At 36.3% G+C, this 19679-nt stretch overlaps 1 protein-coding gene across 13 annotated transcripts in view; it reads left to right on the top strand.

Moving 5' to 3' along the window:
- Positions 1 to 19679, top strand: part of Disp1 (dispatched RND transporter family member 1) — a 190690-nt gene that overhangs the window by 113750 nt on the left and 57261 nt on the right. The window contains exon 1 of one of the 13 annotated variants that reach the window (XM_074048248.1): positions 2286 to 3282. The exons of 11 other annotated variants lie outside the window; for them this stretch is intronic. Coding sequence is in view for 1 of the 2 variants with exons in the window: in XM_074048247.1 (XP_073904348.1) it covers positions 19342 to 19378 (37 nt within the window). In the remaining variant the exon portion in view is untranslated. Of the gene's footprint in view, positions 1 to 2285; positions 3283 to 15726; positions 19379 to 19679 lie in introns of those variants that run through there. One more of the 13 variants, XM_074048247.1, reaches the window with a different exon arrangement.

The raw sequence follows: 19679 nt of genomic DNA, 5'->3' as shown, positions 1-19679 counted from the left end.
AGAGTACATTAAATTGCCTCTCTGTGCATAGACCTCACATTTTTAAATAAAGAGATTCAATGTACAGATCAGTAACTGCTAAAAATGTAAAGATTTACAAGTTTATTAACCAGAAAGTTTAGGTGTTTGGTTTCTGTGACACTTTAACTAATTAAATTGTTTCTTGAAGTAATTTATAGACCAACAACTCTAGAACCATTGTTTGCATTTCTTGTAAGGACAAGCACAGTGAAATTGGAATAGCTGTTTTAATAAACTAAGCCAAAGTAATGTTCAAATGACCAAAAGACATTTTCATTTTACTTTCATTTTCATTTTAATTCTTTAATTCCTTTCTTCTTGGTAATTTTTAGATATCATGGTATTTGGCATACATATGACATGAAATCAGCCCACCCTAAGATTTTAGGGACAGACTTCTTTAATATTTACTCAAGTAACTATTTCTTCCTTTTACTCCCTTCATCTCCTTGTATTTTTCTTCCTTATGATTGGCTCTGTTTTAGGTAAATTCAGGAGATGCAGAGATGAAAGGTGATTTTTCCTACCCTTGTTTAGGCATTGTCTTTAATGCAGTGGTTTTCAAAAGAGGGTCCCAGACCAGGAGGACAGCATTATTCAAGGATTTATTAGAAAAGCAAATTCTCAAGCCTCCTCACTTCCCATTTCCTTCTGGGAATTCTGATGCACCCTCAAGTTGAGTACCACCGATCTTATGGTTAGAACTTTATACCTTTCTGATTTTTTTATTGAGACATACCAAAAATGTCATTATTTTAAAGTATAAAATTCAGTGGTTTTTAGTGTATTTACAAAAAGGCTATATAGCCGTGACAGCCATATAATTCTAGAACATTTCATCACTCAGGAAGAAACTCCATACCTGTTAGCAGTCACTCTCTACCCTCTGTTCTCACCCCACCCCCCCTCAGCTGACAACCACTAATACACTTTTTGTCTATGGATTTGCCTATTCTGGACATTTCATATAAATGAACTCATACAATATGTGACCTTTTGTTTCTGGCTTTCACTTAGTATAATGTTTTCAAGGTTCATCCATGTCATGGCATGAATCAGTACTTCATTATTTTCATGGTTGAATAGCATTGCATTTTATAATAGCATATTTTGTTTATCCATCGATCAGTTGATGGATGTTTAGGTTGTTTCTGTTTTTGCTGTTATAAATAAAGTTGCTATAAATATTTATGTGCAAGTTTTTGTATGAACATGTTTTCAATTCTCTTGGGTGTATGGAGTCAATTCTCATTATTTGTGGTGGTTATATTCATAAGTCATGCAAATAATTAGCAAATACTGAGTTATTTCTTCTAAGAGAAATACAGGATTAGATTCCTGTGAGCCCATGATCACAACATTTTCCATCAACTGACCAAAATATAACCTGGTTTTATGTGTGTTAATATACATCGCTGATTCATTAATATCAGATTCAGTGTATAATAGGTACTATAACTCATGCCTAAACTAAGTTTGCAAAAATATACATGTATCATTCTCTGAAAGGCACATCACAGCCTTTTTGCACTTAAACACACTAGGCAGAACTTCAGCACTGTGCTTGCAGGCCATTTTAAACGGTGAAATCACCAACAGAAATCACAAAAACTATAAAAATCACCTCTCTGTGCATTAGCATGTCTGAGTGACTGAAAACACCACAAGATTATTTTGGGGTTAGAAATAAATTATAGCAAGTAGGCAAATTCACAAATATGGAACCACAAATAGTGGATCAATTATACCTCAGAATGGCATTGTTGGGTCATGTGGTAATTCTTTGTTTAATTTTTTGAGTAACTGTGGAACTGTTTTTCATAGTGGCTACCCATCATTTTACATTGCTACCAGTAGAGTATAAGGGTTCCATTTTCTCCATATCCTTGTCAATGCTTGTTGCTATTTTCTGTCTTTCTTCCATATGGCCATTTTTGAGGACGTGAACTAGTATCTCATTGTGGTTTTAATTTATGTTTCCTTAAACTGCTAGTGAGGAACACTGTCTATTTGCATGTCTTTGGAGACATGTCTATACAAAAACTTTGACTCTTTTAAATTGCGTTTTTATTGTGGAATTGTAGGAAGCTTTAAATTATAGATAGATTGTAGACTCATGTGTATGATCTGAAAATATTTTCTCCCATTGTATGAACTTTTCTACTTTCTTGATAATGTCCTTTGATTTACAAAAGATTTTTATTTTGATGAAGTCCAATTTTATCTGTTTTTTTTTCTTAGTGCTTTGGAAAATTTTGAAATGTTCTTATAATTAACTAATCAGTATATCATACTAGAAGAATTGTTTACACATTTTTATGACACAAAGTGTTAGATTTCATGGTTTCAACAAATTATCACTTATTTGCTAAGGGATGTCATTTGTAAATTTAAAGCATTTGTTTGTAGATATTTATCAGTGTTTTATATGAAATTTTAATACTGGCATCTTCAGGATCATCCATTTATAAAAAGCATTATCAAATCCATTTAACAAACTGCTGATTTTTGTTTAAGAAAATAACTGCCTCAACTAATACTTTGCTCTTTAAAAACGAAGATTCTTCCTCTTTTAAAACTATGAACTATCTGCTTTAAACACAGGATCTCAGGAGCCATTTGTGAAGGAACACAAGAATCCCCAGAATTTGGAAATAAACACGGATTGGTGTTTATTTGTGTTCGTTTAAATGTAGTAGCCCTGTGTGTCAGAAAACTGAATCTGTAACACTTAGGTTAGGCTAAGCAAGCAAATAATATCAGCCAACATGGCTTTAATCTACTAAGTAACTCTAAATCCAAAAGATCAAAGGAAGTTATAACTAAAAACAGTCCTTGCTGCAATTTCCCTGTAGAAGCAGGAAAAGACTAGAAATTACATGTCACCTTCATATCCTGGCTGGCTGACCTCCTGCTCAGATCAGGCCCTTCTGTATGCCAGCTGTTACCATTATTAAGACCTTGCCCCGAGGGGTTAAGTAGGAGAAAAACTCTCCTGTCCTATAGGAGAGCAAACATTGAAAGTTCCAGCCCCCAACATGCCTAATTCAAAGCAATCTGCATGTGCTTGTCATTCAGTGTTCCTGCTGCTCGGCAGCTTGCTCTGCCCCTGAGCTGCTCCTGCCAGGAGCTGCTCCTGCCAACTCTTGCTTTCTGTCCTGCTCTGTTCCTGCAGCCAGCCTCGGTCTCGGTCTCGGCTGTGGCTGCTGCAGTCTTGTGCGACCAAACCGAGCCAGAGAAGTTTTCTCTTTTAACAGAAAGGTAATATGTTTGTTCTTGTTTTTCTATGTGTGCATTTGTTATTTTGGAAGAATTTATTTTAAGTCTGAACTGAGTTTCTAAGATTGTGTTTAAAATTCCAGTTCACTGTCTTTTTCAATGTAAATTTTGAACAGCATTTTAATGTATTAAAATCTCATGAAGTTTATTTGAATTTACAATCAAGCACAGTAAGGTGAGGTCAGCTATTTCTTAAGTTTATTAAATGTGCCCTTTTTGGTGAAGTTGGAAGGAAACATAAGAGTTAGAGTAGGTTATGCTGTTTCATACTTTGAGATTCCATTTAGCCACTATCTAAACCAGGAAAAAATTTAAATGTGTGCTTCTACCACACTAGTTGATAGAAAAGTAAATATAGAATTATATAGGAATCACTTTAAATCACTTTTTTGAAGTAAATATTTTAAGAAAATAGTAAATCATCTTTTCAACCTACAAAGAGAGGAGTTTGGTAAAGTTAGCTACTTGGGAGCTAAGCGTTCACAGCAGGTTTAATTCTTATCAGAGTTCATTTCAAATACACAGCTTGGTGTACACCCTCAAGCTGTGTTTAAGTTGATTAAATGTTTCATGTATTGTATGTATTTTAATTGTAGCAATATTGCTTACTTTGTGTGTGGATTTACAATTTAACAGTACAAATCAAAATGGATTTGTTATGCTGGCTTTTGCTTAAAATGAGAATGGATAATTTATGTGACTAGTAGAAAAATTCAAGCTAGTTTAACTTGTGAAATATTTGTATGTGTAGTAATAAAAGTCTCAATTTAAGAAAATTAAACAGAAACATGTAGTGAAAACTGAAGTATTTCATCCTCATTACTAGCTGATCAGAAATCCCTTTCTTGGTTGATAGTATAAGAAATAGAGGTCATGCTTTATAATTTTCTAAAAATTTTCTCTAACAAATAAATACTTTTGTTGAAGGAAGAATACCCTTTTACTCATTAGAGTATTATTTTAAGTTTCAATATTTATGATTAAAAGAATTCCAGTTCCCTTTGATGCTAGGAAATCACTAAAGTATGTAAATATGCTCTAAACTAATTAGTGTTTCACTAATAGGTAGTGGGCTTACTACTTCCCTTGGTTTTAATATACACTGACACATTTCTGCTTTTTAAACTGTTTAAATAGTCTTTTGCATTATCTTTTAGTTTTGCCTCTCCAATCAGTTATTTTAGGATATTTCTTTACCAGAATATTAGAATATCTTAATGAATTATACTTCATTTGGAACTTTTTAGTGTATACAAAAATAAGGCAGAATATTTTTGTATCTCTTTCAAGCTTCATATAGCATATATGATAAGATCTGAATTTTAGATTGTGAGCTTGAACTATTTTCATTAAGTATAAAATATATATAATATTTAAATGTCTGAATGATTACAATGCTATTTAGAAAATAGATAACCTTGCCTCAGTCTGGAAAATGATCTGTATGATAAAATTTATTCATCCAACTTTTAACTCTAATCTCACCTGTCATTGTGGCTTATATTGAGCCAAATAGTGCTTTTGGGCAACTCTTGGGAAATTTGCTTTTCAGTATTTGCTGTGCCCCAATTCTTTACCTTCTATCCTAACTGTTTTGAATTCTGGGATTAGATCTGAGCATTTTCATGGTATGATTCTTAAAACTCAGTGTCGGTGATAGACAATCTTGGCATACAGACTATATGAACATTTCCTGTATTTTAAAAATTGCAATTCTTGATCACATTTTAACATTTTATCTTGTTTAAGATCAAGATAAATGAATTGCTTAGCCTGTAAGCCTTTTGGGGAAAAAAAAATGGAACAGAGAACTAAATTGTACAAGCTAGTTTGGGGAGTAGAGCTGCTTTTTGTTATCTCCCTCTTAATTTCCATTCTCTTATTTGAATCACTGTGAAAACAGGCTTCATGGGTTACAGACTCACAAGTTTAGATTGCAAAACTATTCACAAGGAACATAGTAGATGCTTCTTTTTATTTCCTCTTTTTATTAGTATATATTAATTTCACAAAATAATGGATTTTGTGAGCCAGGCGCTGGTGGTTCATGCCTGTAATCCTAGCTACTCAAGAGACAGAGTAAAGAGCAAGAGGATCTTGGTTCAAAGCCAGCCTGGGCAAATAGTTCAAGAGACCCTATCTCGGTAAAACCCTTCACAAAAAAGGGCTGGTGGAGTAGCTCAAGATGTAGGCCCTGAGGTCATACCCAGTACTGCCAAAAAACAAAACAAAAATAATGTATTTCATTATGACATTTTAATATATATTTATAATGTACTTTGATCATATTTACCCCCTCTGTAGCCATCTAGTCCTCCCTCATACTAGACCACTCCTCTTCTCACATAGTCCAACTTGGACTTTGATATCTTTTTTTCAAATATAGATTCTGCATATGAGAAAATACATGATATTTATCTTTCTGAGTCTGGCTTATTTTGCTTTTTTGCTTAACATGATCATCTCCAATTCCATCCATTTCCCTGCAAATGACATAATTTTGTTCTTCTCTATAGCTGAATAAAACTCCATTCTATTTATGTATGTATACACACACACAGATATTCAGTCATCTATTGACGGTCAATTAGGATGGTTCTATAACTTGGTTATTGTGAATATTGCCCCACCCCTCCTTTTTTTTTTTTTTTTGGTACTGAGGTTTGAACTCAGGACCTACACATTGAGCCACTCCACCAGCCCATTTTTGTGATGGGTTTTTTCAAGATAAGATCTCGTGAACTGTTTGCCCACGCTGGCTTCAAACTACTGTGATCCTCCTGATCACCACCGCCTAAGTAGCTAGGATTACAGGTGTGAGCCACCAGTGCTGGCTAGTGCCCCTTCATATATGATTGCTAAATGAGGATATTTATGGATTTAACTGGAAAATATGGTTTAATTACCTTTGTTAACAAACAAGAATCCCATATCAACAGTAAATGCAGTTACAGTTCATCTGATAGAAACAAGAAAGCATATAGCAGAATGTAAGAGCATTTTAAGTAATAATTTAAGAATGGAAAAATATTTATGAAAATTACACCCAGGCTTTTACTAAAAGTTAACTTACCAATCAAACTGAAATAAGAAAATGCCTTTATAAATTCAATATTTTTCTAAGTTCAACACAAATCTCAGGGTCCTTTAAATAAAAGCATATCTTTAGTAGTGTTTGGTATAAATACCTTGAGTGATGTTCCCTAAATTGCTCAGTAGACTAAAGGATACTCTTGAGACATTATTTGCTGGGCTCTGCAGGAAAGAACTCATTTGGGAAGCTGATCTAGGAAATTTGATTTGCTATTTCTCAAAGTTCACAAAACAGCAGGGAGTGGGGCCTGGTATCAGATACTTAACATTTGTGGGGAAAGTTTAGATAATTCTAAGTGTAGCATTAAAACAAAACATATTACCATCTGAATCAAACAACTTTTAAGTGCTTTATGTGATTGATCTCAGTTTTTGACTTAGTGAAAGACATTTTTAAAATTCTCATTCTTTATCTTCACAATATGTGGGAGGAGAATTTTATTTGATTTACCTCAGTGATTTTTTTTTTCTTTTGAGCTGCTAAGTTTTGAGGTTTTGAGATGTGTGAAGCATTAAACACCATGTGGTGTTGATATGCTTGTGATCTGTTCAACAAAATTAGTTAAGCTTGGTAATAGGATCCCAAGCCTACTGGGGAAGAGCTGTAGTGATCCAGATAGATTGCTCAGTTGTAAAGCTGCCCATTTTGTGGTTTTATTTGAAGCAAAATTGTTTCAGATGAAATCTCATGACCTAAAGACAGACCCATCACATCTCATGGGTCCTGTTTATTACCAAAACATCTTGTAATTCTCATTTGGCAGAGATGTAAAGCCAAAGAGCTGACCTGGCGTCTGGGGGCTGTCTAGCCCTAGAATTAAAAAGTTTAAGATGCTTAAAACACATTGCTTATACTCTCTCTTCAACAAAATTAGAGATAAGGGCAAAATAGTTTCTGCCTGATAGCGAAGGGGTTGGCAGGGGGAGAGGACGGGTATGGGGGGGATAAGGGAGAGGGCAGGGGGAAAGGGGAAGAAATGACCCAAACATTGTATGCATAAATGAATAAAAGAAAAAAAAACACAATCCGAAATCTTTGTGCTTTTTTTTTTTTTTCCTGGCATGGAACTTTAGAGAATATTCTCTTCTATGGGGGAACTTGAGACTTCATTTTAAAAACTGACCAGAGGTTAGGGACATACTTTTTCTTGAGGGTTAAATAAACTCATTAGTCAAATTAATTATTTCCTAAACTTTCTTCAAAAGATCCATATGACAAGTTGTTTCACATTTCTGCCCCCTGTTCCATGTGAATTCTGCACAGTTGTTTCATATAAGCTGATATCTTATTAAGGCTTTCTCCTCACTGCATCTTTGTCCCAACCTTTCTACATAAGAAGTACCATAGATGAAACCTCTTTTCACTGCTACCAAAAAGCAAGTGGAAATAGTGTAATACTATAAAGCACATGTAACATGGAATACCGGCTCCAAAATTTTTTAAACATGCACCAGTATTTTGCATTTCAAGCAGTATTTTCTGAATGTTGAATATTTGCGATGGTAGATGTTTCCTCTTATCAATTGATGAGGATTAGCTATATAAAATATAAGTCAATGACTCTCAACCTTGGCTGCACATTAGAATCACCTGGGGGGGGGTCTTTAAAAAAAACTACTAATGTCCACACTATTACAATATGAATTAAATCAGAAGCGCCAGCAAGGGCTCTGCTTCTGTGATTTAAAAAAAAATTATCCAAGTGATTGTAATATGCAGTCAAGGTTGAGACTAACTGTTAATAGATTGAAGATTTTGTGAATATTTATTGTATGTACTGCATTCCCTTCACGACTTGTAGCAAAGGCTAGATAAATGTCTTCGATGGTTCATGGGTCAGATAACTACTTATAAGTGGAGGACTGCCTTAATAATTGCAATTCAGTGATAGTGCTTCTGAAGTGCATATTTAGGAAGGTATGAAGATGTTATTGACATCACTTATCCCAGATTGTAAAAGACAAACTTTATTTTATACCCACAAGTCTTTTCCCACATAGACCTTTTAGCAGAGGTACATTGGACATAAAACAAAATGAGAAAAGTAAAATTGATGTTTCTATAACCCTGAAATTCCTTTCACTCACTTATCCCTACATGTACAAACTTCTGATTTGACAACCTAACTCATTTCTAGCAACAATGCTATTTTCCAAACTCAGGATTTTTAGGTTTACTATGGTGCATACACTATATATCTTCCTAACATTATTTTACTTTTATAATTTACTTTTATTGTAAATATTAGGAACACTTTTACTAGAAATTCAGATTTTTCTCCTGTATAATTAAGGCATTTATAAACATTATGAATAGTTTTTATAAAAATTAAATGTATAATATTATGGCTTATCTGTTTTGATGTCTTCATCAAAATATATTATGTTAGATTATAGAAAATTTAGGTATATTTAATTTTTAAACTTGGTGTTAATTGTCATAAGTTGAAACTACCTACTTGATAATATAAATTTGATGGTCAAACAGCAAGTTATCATTGTAGAAGAATTAATATCCTTCATTTCCAGAGTTCTGAGAGCTTTCTCATGGTGCAGGAAAAAACATACTAGTACGAATAGGCTCTTATTAAATGTCAGTTTGGTGGACCAGATCTTCAAAATCATAATGTTCTTTCTTCGGGAAAATGTCTTCCAACAACTTATTGTTTCTTATGCTTATGGGGAAGAATAGTAGCAATACTTTATTTTTGTATAGTTTTTTGCAACATATAAAATGCTTATAAGTGATTAAGTGAAGAGTTTTATAAGTGTTCATATTGAAGGAGCGTTTAATGGTAGAAAGTTCATGACCTCAAATAAAGAATAAGAAAACTTAATTTGTCTCAGAAGGGAAGATTGTGTTTCTCTAAGACAATCCTTTATAGTCCCTTTAAGTGTATGTCTGTTTGAATAAAGATACAGATTTTACTATCAGAGTACAATTACATTATTTTGAAATAATCTGAATCCTACATGACAATAAAGATAAGTCCATCATCTTGCTTTTTCAAGTTTGCATAATACAATAAATACATGTATGGACAACACCTCCCTAATTTAGTGAAATATGTCTCAGATATTCTTGAGCTGGAGCGTAACCTTTCAAAACTATCTTGAGAAGTGTTGAATTCAGAGGCTATTTTTCATGGGAATCTTCAGACAGAATTTTATATCAGTAGTCTCTAGTGATCCTATAAACACTAGTTGAGCTTGGCATTGCCCTGGAGTCATCACAAAGTGGTGGAAAAGCCTTACCTTTGACACATGCTAGTTTGGGATTAAATACCAATCATGTGATTTGGGTAAGTTACTTTAATATTTTTTTGGTTTTCTCTGTAATGGTTAAAAATCATTACAGAGGTATTTTGAGGAAAGTGCTTAACATAGTGAGATGGTTAAAAACATTTTTTTTCATTTTTCTTTTATTATTCATATGTGCATACAAGGCTTGGTTCATTTCTCCCCCCTGCCCCCACCCCCTCCCTTACCACCCACTCCGCCCCCTCCCTCTCCGCCCCCCTCAATACCCAGCAGAAACTATTTTGCCCTTATTTCTAATTTTGTTGTAGAGAGAGTATAAGCAATAATAGGAAGGAACAAGGGGTTTTGCTGGTTGAGATAAGGATAGCTATACAGGGCATTGACTCACATTGATTTCCTGTGCGTGGGTGTTACCTTCTAGGTTAATTCTTTTTGATCTAATCTTTTCTCTAGTACCTGTTCCCCTTTTCCTATTGGCCTCAGTTGCTTTAAGGTATCTGCTTTACTTTCTCTGCATTAAGGGTAACAAATGCTAGCTAGTTTTTTAGGTGTCTTACCTATCCTCACCCCTCCCTTGTGTGCTCTCGCTTTTATCATGGGCTCAAAGTCCAATCCCCTTGTTGTGTTTGCCCTTGATCTAATGTCCACATATGAGGGAGAACATACGATTTTTGGTCTTTTGGGCCAGGCTAACCTCACTCAGAATGATGTTCTCCAATTCCATCCATTTACCAGCAAATGATAACATTTCGTTCTTCTTCATGGCTGCATAAAATTCCATTGTGTATAGATACCACATTTTCTTAATCCATTCGTCAGTGCTGGGGCATCTTGGCTGTTTCCATAACTTGGCTATTGTGAATAGTGCCGCAATAAACATGGATGTGCAGGTGCCTCTGGAGTAACAGTCTTTTGGGTATATCCCCAAGAGTGGTATTGCTGGATCAAATGGTAGATCGATGTCCAGCTTTTTAAGTAGCCTCCAAATTTTTTTCCAGAGTGGTTGTACTAGCCTACATTCCCACCAACAGTGTAAGAGAGTTCCTTTTTCCCCGCATCCTCGCCAACACCTGTTGTTGGTGGTGTTGCTGATGATGGCTATTCTAACAGGGGAGGTGGAATCTTAGCGTGGTTTTAATTTGCATTTCCTTTATTGCTAGAGATGGTGAGCATTTTTTCATGTGTTTTCTGGCCATTTGAATTTCTTCTTTTGAGAAAGTTCTGTTTAGTTCACGTGCCCATTTCTTTATTGGTTCATTAGTTTTGGGAGAATTTAGTTTTTTAAGTTCCCTGTATATTCTGGTTATCAGTCCTTTGTCTGATGTATAGTTGGCAAACATTTTCTCCCACTCTGTGGGTGTTCTCTTCAGTTTAGAGACCATTTCTTTTGATGAACAGAAGCTTTTTAGTTTTATGAGGTCCCATTTATCTATGCTATCTCTTAGTTGCTGTGCTGCTGGGGTTTCGTTGAGAAAGTTCTTACCTATACCTACTAACTCCAGAGTATTTCCTACTCTTTCTTGTATCAACTTAAGAGTTTGTGGTCTGATATTAAGATCCTTGATCCATTTTGAGTTAATCTTGGTATAGGGTGATATACATGGATCTAGTTTCAGTTTTTTGCAGACTGCTAACCAGTGTTCCCAGCAGTTTTTGTTGAAGCGGCTGCTATTTCTCATCGTATATTTTTAGCTCCTTTGTCAAAGATAAGTTGCTCATAGTTGTGTGGCTTCATATCTGGATCCTCTGTTCTGTTCCACTGGTCTTCATGTCTGTTTTTGTGCCAGTACCATGCTGTTTTTATTGTTATTGCTTTGTAATATAGTTTGAAGTCAGGTATTGTGATACCTCCTGCATTGTTCTTTTGACTGAGTATTGCCTTGGCTATTCGTGACCTTTTGTATTTCCATATAAATTTAACAGTAGATTTTTCAATCTCTTTAATGAATGTCATTGGAATTTTGATGGGAATTGCATTAAACATGTAGATTACTTTTGGAAGTATCGACATTTTTACTATGTTGATTCTACCAATCCATGAGCATGGGAGATCTCTCCACTTTCTATTGTCTTCCTCAATCTCTTTCTTCAGAAGTGTATAGTTTTCCTTGTAGAGGTCTTTCACATCTTTTGTTAGGTTTACACCTAGGTATTTGATTTTGTTTGAGGCTATTGTAAATGGAATTGTTTTCATACATTCTTTTTCCGTTTGCGCATTGTTAGTGTATAGAAATGCTAATGATTTTTCTATGTTGATTTTATATCCTGCTACCTTGCTATAGCTATTGATGATATCTAGAAGCTTCTGAGTAGAGTTTTTTGGGTCTTTAAGGTATAGGATCATGTCTGCAAATAGGGATATTTTGACAGTTTCTTTAGCTATTTGTATTCCTTTTATTCCTTCTTCTTGCCTAATTGCTCTGGCTAGAAATTCCAGTACTATGTTGAATAGGAGTGGAGATAGTGGGCATCCTTGTCTGGTTCCTGATTTTAGAGGGAATGGTTTTAGTTTTTCTCCGTTAAGTATAATGCTGGCTATAGGTTTGTCATATATAGCTTTTATAATGTTGAGGAACTTTCCTTCTATTCCTAGTTTTCTTAGAGCTTTTATCATGAAATGATGTTGGATCTTATCAAAGGCTTTTTCTGCATCTATTGAGATGATCAAGTGGTTTTTGTCTTTGCTTCTCTTAATGTGGTTTATTACGTTTATTGATTTTCATATGTTGAACCACCCCTGCATCCCTGGGATGAAGCCTACTTGGTCGTGGTGAATAATCTTTTTGATGTGTTGCTGAATTCGGTTTGCCATTATTTTGTTGAGGATTTTTGCATCAATGTTCATTAAGGAGATTGGCCTATAGTTCTCCTTTTTGGAGTGTGTTTGCCTGGTTTTGGGATAAGTGTAATAGTGGCTTCATAAAATGTGTTTGGCAGTTTTCCTTCCCTTTCTATTTCATGGAACAGTTTAAGGAGGGTTGGTATCAGTTCTTCTTTAAAGGTCTGATAGAATTCAGCAGAGAATCCATCAGGTCCTGGACTTTTCTTTTTGGGGAGACTCTTGATTGCTGCTTCAATTTCATTTTGTGTTATAGGTCTATTCAGGTGATTAATTTCCTCTTGGTTCAGTTTTGGATGATCATATGTATCCAGAAATCTGTCCATTTCTTTTAGATTTTCAAATTTATTTGAATATAGGTTCTCAAAGTAGTCTGTGATGATTTCCTGGACTTCCATGGTGTTTGTTGTTATCTCCCCTTTTGCATTCCTAATTCTACTAATTTGGGTTTTTTCTCTCCTCATTTTAGTCAGGTTTGCCAGAGGTCTATCGCTCTTGTTTATTTTTTCAAAGAACCAACTTTTTGTTTCATTAATTCTTTGTATGGTTTTTTTGGTTTCTATTTCGTTGATTTCAGCTCTTATTTTTATTATTTCTCTCCTATTTGTTTTGGGATTTGCTTGTTCTTGTTTTTCTAGGAGTTTGAATTGTATCATTAGGTCATTGATTTGGGATCTTTCAATCTTTTTAATATATGCACTCATGGCTATAAACTTTCCTCTCAAGACTGCCTTAGCTGTGTCCCATAGGTTCCGGTAGGTTGTGTTTTCATTTTCATTGACTTCCAGGAACTTTTTAATTTCCTCTTTTATTGCATCGATGATCCATTCTTCATTAAGTAATGAGTTATTTAGTTTCCAGCTGTTTGCATGTTTTTTGTCTTTACTTTTGTTGTTGAGTTCTACTTTTACTGCATTGTGGTCAGATAGTATGCATGGTATTATTTCTATTTTCTTATATTTGCTGAGACTTGGTTTGTGCCCTAGGATATGATCTATTTTGGAGAAGGTTCCATGGGCTGCTGAGAAGAATGTATATTGTGTAGAGGTTGGATGAAATGTTCTGTAGACATCTACTAGGTCCACTTGATCTATTGCATATTTTAGATCTTGGATTTCTTTATTGATTTTTTGTTTGGATGACCTATCTATTGATGATAATGGAGTGTTAAAGTCTCCCACAACCACTGTGTTGGGGTTTATATATGCTTTTAGGTCTTTCAGGGTATGTTTGATGAAATTGGGTGCGTTGACATTGGGTGCGTACAGATTGATGATTATTTCCTTTTGGTCTATTTCCCCTTTTATTAGTATGGAATGTCCTTCTTTATCTCGTTTGATCAATGTAGGTTTGAAGTCTACTTTGTCAGAGATAAGTATTGCTACTCCTGCTTGTTTTCGGGGGCCATTGGCTTGGCAAATCTTCTTCCAGCCTTTCATCCTAAGCATATGCTTATTTCTGTCGGTGAGATGAGTCTCCTGTAAGCAACAAATTGTTGGATCTTCTTTTTTAATCCATTTTGTCAAACGGTGTCTTTTGATGGGTGAATTAAGTCCATTAACATTAAGTGTTAGTACTGATAGGTATGTGGTGATTCCTGCCATTTAGTTGTCTTAGTTGTTTGAAGGTTTGATTGTGTGTACCTAACTTGAACTTTGTACTGTCTTGCTTTTTCTTATCCTGTGGTTTTGTGCTGCCTGCCTTTTCATGGTTAAGTTGGGTGTCACTTTCTGTGTGCAGGATCCCTTGCAGAATCTTTTGTAATGGTGGCTTTGTGGTCACATATTGTTTTAGTTTCTGCTTATCATGGAAGACTTTTATTGCTCCATCTATTTTGAATGATAGTTTTGCTGGGTAGAGTATCCTGGGGTTGAAGTTATTTTCATTCAGTGCCCGGAAGATCTCACCCCATGCTCTTCTTGCTTTTAATGTTTCTATTGAGAAGTCTGCTGTGATTTTGATGGGTTTACCTTTGTATGTTACTTGTTTTTTCTCTCTTACAGCCTTCAATATTCTTTCCTTAGTTTCTGAACTTGTTGTTTTAATGATGATATGTCGTGGAGTAGTTCTCTTTTGATCTGGTCTGTTTGGTGTCCTGGAGGCCTCTTGCATTTGTATGGGCATATCTTTCTCTAGATTTGGGAAATTTTCCGTTATTATTTTGTTGAATATATTACGCATTCCCTTCGCTTGCACCTCTTCTCCTTCTTTGATGCCCATGATTCTCAAGTTTGGTCTTTTGATGGAGTCGGTGAGTTCTTGCATTTTCTTTTCACAGTTCTTGAGTTGTTTAATTAATAGTTCTTTGGTTTTTCCTTTAATTACCATTTCATCTTCAAGTTCTGAGATTCTGTCTTCTGTTTGTTCTATTCTGCTGGATTGGCCTTCTGTTTTGTTTTGCAGTTCTGTGTCGTTCTTTTTTCTGAGGTTTTCCATATCCTGGCAGTTTTCCTCTTTAATGTTGTCTATTTTTGTCCTGAGTTCATTTATCCGTTTATTCATTGTGTTCTCTCTTTCACTTTGGTGTTTATACAGTGCTTCTATGGTTTCCTTTATTTCTTCTTTTGCTTTTTCAAATTCTCTATTTTTGTTGTCTTGGAATTTCTTGAGTGTCTCCTGTACATTTTGGTTGACCCTATCCAGTATCATCTCTATAAAATTCTCATTGAGTACTTGTAGTATGTCTTCTTTTAAATTATTCTTGTGGGCTTCATTGGGTCCTTTGGCATAGTTTATCTTCATTTTGTTGGAGTCTGGATCTGAGTTTCTGTTCTCTTCATTCCCCTCTGGTTCCTGTACTAATTTTTTGCTGTGGGGAAACTGGTTTCCCTGTTTTTTCTGTCTTCCCATCATTGTCCTTGGTGTTGTTACTGTCCCTGTACTGTGTGTAATTAAGTATTTTCTAGCTTGTAATAATAACAATGGTAATATTTAGAATGGAAGGGTGAGCTGAGATGGAAAGCAAGAAGTTAAAGAAAAGGGGAAAACAAATATACAGACAAGAGGGAGAAAGCAGAACAAGGTATCAGACAAGAGAGTTTCAAAGGTATCAACAGGGAGTGTTAGTGTACTAATCGACAGTAAGCTGAACAGACATTAGAGAGACAGAGAGAGGATTGAAAATCAAAGATAAAAAAATAAAAAATAAGTAAATGAAAGAAATATCTATATATAAAAATGAATTAAAATAAAATGGAAAATAGAAAATAAAAAAAAAAAAACCCAAAAAACTTCCAAGTTTATATGCAATGCAGTTTCAGTCTTAATAATTTGGGTGTCTGTCTCAATCTCCAGTCCTGGAGTTGGTGCCTCAGATGTTGTTCTGTAGTTGTCTCATCAAAGGGGATGCATAAAGTAGAACAAAACTACACACTCACTCACACACACACACACACACACACACACCAAAAAAAAAAAAAGCCTCACCAAGTGTCCCAAGTTCAAATGCAATACAGTTTCAGTAAGTTTTTCGGCTTGCAGGTGTAAGTCGGTTGTTCGCTCATCAAAGGTAGGGAGAAAAAGAAAAAAAAGCATCTGGAGGCAGTTCTGAGAGTGGTATCTGCAGCTGTGGCTTCCCTGCCCGCTGCTCTCAGCCTGTAGCTGGAGGCATTATTTATGCAGATCTCTGGAGTGAGCTTAGCTCTCACCTGGTCCCACTGGCTTTGTTTGCTCAGAGTTCTCCTGTGTGGGAGCCTCTGCTACAGGCTTTCCCCTTTCCAAGCACTGGGAAAGGTGACACTGCCCCGCGTTGTCAGGCCTGCGTGTTTATTTACAGTTCTTGTGGGAGGTGGGTCTTCCCCCCTCTCCGGTGCAGTTTTCCTCCCACTGCCACTTTCAGAAGCTTTCCTGCTCCTGCTTACTGGGCGGTGCTGCTGCTCCTGCCGGCCACCATGTTTGTTTACAGTTCACGTGGGAAGTGGGTCTTCCCTCCTCTCACAAGCTTTCCTGCTTCTGGTTGCTGGGTGCGCGCCCCGCTCCCTCCAGAGGCTCCCTGGCCCGCCTGGCTTGTTTATTTACAGTCCCGGGAAGGATTCCCTTCCCCCAATCTTCAGCGCTCAGGGCGCCCCACCCTCTTTCCAGTGTCTTAACTGTTCTTATTGTTTATTACTCAGTTTCTCTTTTTTTCCCGGGTGGAGGTCAGTCTGTCCAGGGGGCTATGCTGCTCTGGCCCAGGCTTGTCTGTGGGGCTACCGCGGTATCACGAAGCTCACCTGGTCCGCGTCTTCCCAAGCCGTATGGGCGCTGGCCACTGGCGGCCCCGGGGGCCTCCTCGGTTCTCCCTTTAACGTGAAGTGGAGATTCTCTGCACCGGCTGGAGATGTGGAGGAGTCAAAGTTATGCCTTTTCTCGGTGATTATGCCTGCAAAGTGTTTCTCCAGTGTCTCTCCAAGATTTCACTATAGGAGGGTCGCTTTCTGCTTCCTACCTCTAGCTGCCATCTTGGAATCCCCGGTTAAAAACATTTTAATACTTCTTTATGAGGAAAAAATATTCCTAGAGACAAAAATTGTGGCTGATGTTCTTCTACATACCCACCTTGTAATAGCCTTACTGCAGAACATACCTGATGTACAGGCTTATTTGTTTGTATGTCAATTTCTCTTAGCATTTAGAAAAGACATTTATTTCTCTGGCCATAACACTATTAATAGGCCAACTAGGAATTGATGGTCAGAGGTGAGGTTGTCATTATAGGGTAAGCATCAAGTAATTTTAGAGGAACCATTTCCTATTAAAACAGGTTTGGTAAATAATACATACAGGTACTCCCCAATCTACCTCTAAGTCTGGTTTAAAAAAAAAAAAGATTTGAAGTCTTTTTAGTTTACCTGTCTTCTCATGTCTAGTATCACTTAGTAGAAAAAAAAAAGTGTCTTACCCAGTTAATAGGGCAAGGTACTTCAGTCCATATGTATGAACTGCACTACAAAGGTGAAAATACTATTAGCTCTTATTTCCAAGTACAAAACAGTTCTGGAGTCGTGGGATAAGCCACAATTAAACTTGATTATCAACTAGAACTTCTATTAAGATTTGCTTCTTCTAGTGCAGGAAAGAGCAGGGAATTAATAGGCATAAACAATGACTTCTTAAACAGAACTGAAATGGCTCAAATGTCTCCCACACAATAGGAGAAAATCTTTGACAGCTATACATCTAACAAGGAATTAATAACCAGAATATACAGGGAGCTCAAAAAACTAAACCCCAAAAATCAATGATCCAATGAAAAAATAGGCAAATGAACTGAACAGAGCATTTCTAGAGTATGAAGTTCAAATGGTTAAAAAACACATGAAGAAATGCTCAACATCCCTGGCCATAAAGGAAATGCAAGCCAAAACCACATTAAGTTTCCACCTTACTCCTGTTAGAATGGCTAGCATCAAGAACACAAACAACAACAAATGTTGGTGAGGATGTGGAGAAAAAGGAACCCTCATACAGTGTAAATTAGTACAACCACTATGGAAAATACTATGGAGGCACCTCAAAAAACTAAAAATAGAATTGCCATTTGATCCTACTGGAAGGAATGTAAGTCAGGTTACAATATAGTCACCTGCACAGCCATGTTTATTACAGCATTATTCACAATAGCTAAGATATAGAAACAGCCAATATGCCCCACTACTGATGAATGGATTAAGAAAATGTGGTGTGGATGCGAGGGCAATCTGGCTGCAGCATTTGTCGCCCTGCTGATTGTCAGAGTTGGTTTGGCTGGTTTGGCTGGCTAGGCATGGGTCCCCTTCCTCCCTCACTGCTCCATGCGCATCCTTACTGGAGGCTGTGTACTTGGCCGAAGAGGGTGATGATCCCCGATAGAGGAGGACTGTTCTTTACTCAAGGATATATGAGTAGCTGTGCTCCCCTGCTAGAACCTCCAAACAAGCTCTCAAGAAAATGTGATATTTATATACAATGGAATTTTATTCAGCCATAAAGAAGAATGAAATTTTGTTGTTTGCAGAAAAATGGATGGAACTGGAGAACATCATGTTAAGTGAAGTTAGCCAAGCTCAGAAAGCCAAAGGCCCATGTTCTCTCTCATATGTGGAATACATACATAATGCAAATGCAGCAATATTATGAAAAACAAGTCATGCTAAGGGGAGGTCACATGCAAGAGAGGAACAGTAAAAGAAGGAAGTTAAGATGAATATGGTTGATATTCTTCCTATACAAGAATGAACATAGAGTTTTTTTAACTTGTTGAAATCACCATAAGAAGGGGACTAAGGTAGAAAGAAGGAAAATAGAGGAGATGAACCAATTCATGTTATAATACATATATACATGAAAATGGCACAAGGAAACTCCCTGTGTAACTATCTGAAACAAACAAAAATGTCATTTTTTTTTTTTCTTTTACAAAACCGGAGAACAGGAGGGTAAAACCGGTCCGATCTTAGGGAGTTGGTACTAGTGGGAGCAGGGAGGAGGGGGGAAAAGAGTGTGGGAAGGTGATTATCATGCAAATACTATATACACATGTATGTAAATGGAAAAGTGATACCTGTTGAAACTATCCCAGGAATGGGTGAGGGTAGTGGGGATAAAGGAGAATGATGGAAGGGATGAATTCAAGTATGACATATTTGATATATTGTAAGAACTTTTGTAAATGCCACAGTGTACCCTCATCCAGCACAACAATAAAAAAGATTTGCTTCTTTTCTGTGCTCTCATTAGAAAAATGGGCCTTTGTCTTAACAATTACTATCTTCCTACTTGTTTTGTTCTTCTGACATTGGCTGTGCATCATCCTGCCATGACATAACCTAATTCTCTTGTAGTTTGTGTTTCTGCCTCACCTCAAGAAGTGTGCACCAGGAACTAGCAGCATGGGCATGTTGTTGGAGGATTGTTGCCCCACCCAAGGTACATGTATCAGAATGTACACTTTAGCCACATCCCCAACTGATCTTTATGTGTGGAAACACTGGGCTAGTGTTTTGTATTTTAATCTAGTGAAATTGCTCTAGGGAGCATCACTCTTCTGAAAAAGATAATTGGCTACAACATAGAATCTTGTTAGTGATTTAGTCTTGCCGTTTGGTGAAGCAAAGTACTATTCTAAAATGCATCCCCTTATTTAGTGTCTCTGTCAAGTTTTCTTTTGCAAAATAGAATGGTAAATGCCTGCCACATCAGCTTTTCTGAGGGCTGTTAGGAGGGTCAA

The sequence above is a fragment of the Castor canadensis genome, chromosome 11 (genome assembly GCF_047511655.1).
Source record: "Castor canadensis chromosome 11, mCasCan1.hap1v2, whole genome shotgun sequence".
In the NCBI taxonomy this organism is placed as follows: Eukaryota; Metazoa; Chordata; class Mammalia; order Rodentia; family Castoridae; genus Castor; species Castor canadensis.
The sequence above is the reverse complement of the archived record's forward strand: the minus strand, read 5'-3'. Positions and strand labels throughout refer to the sequence as shown.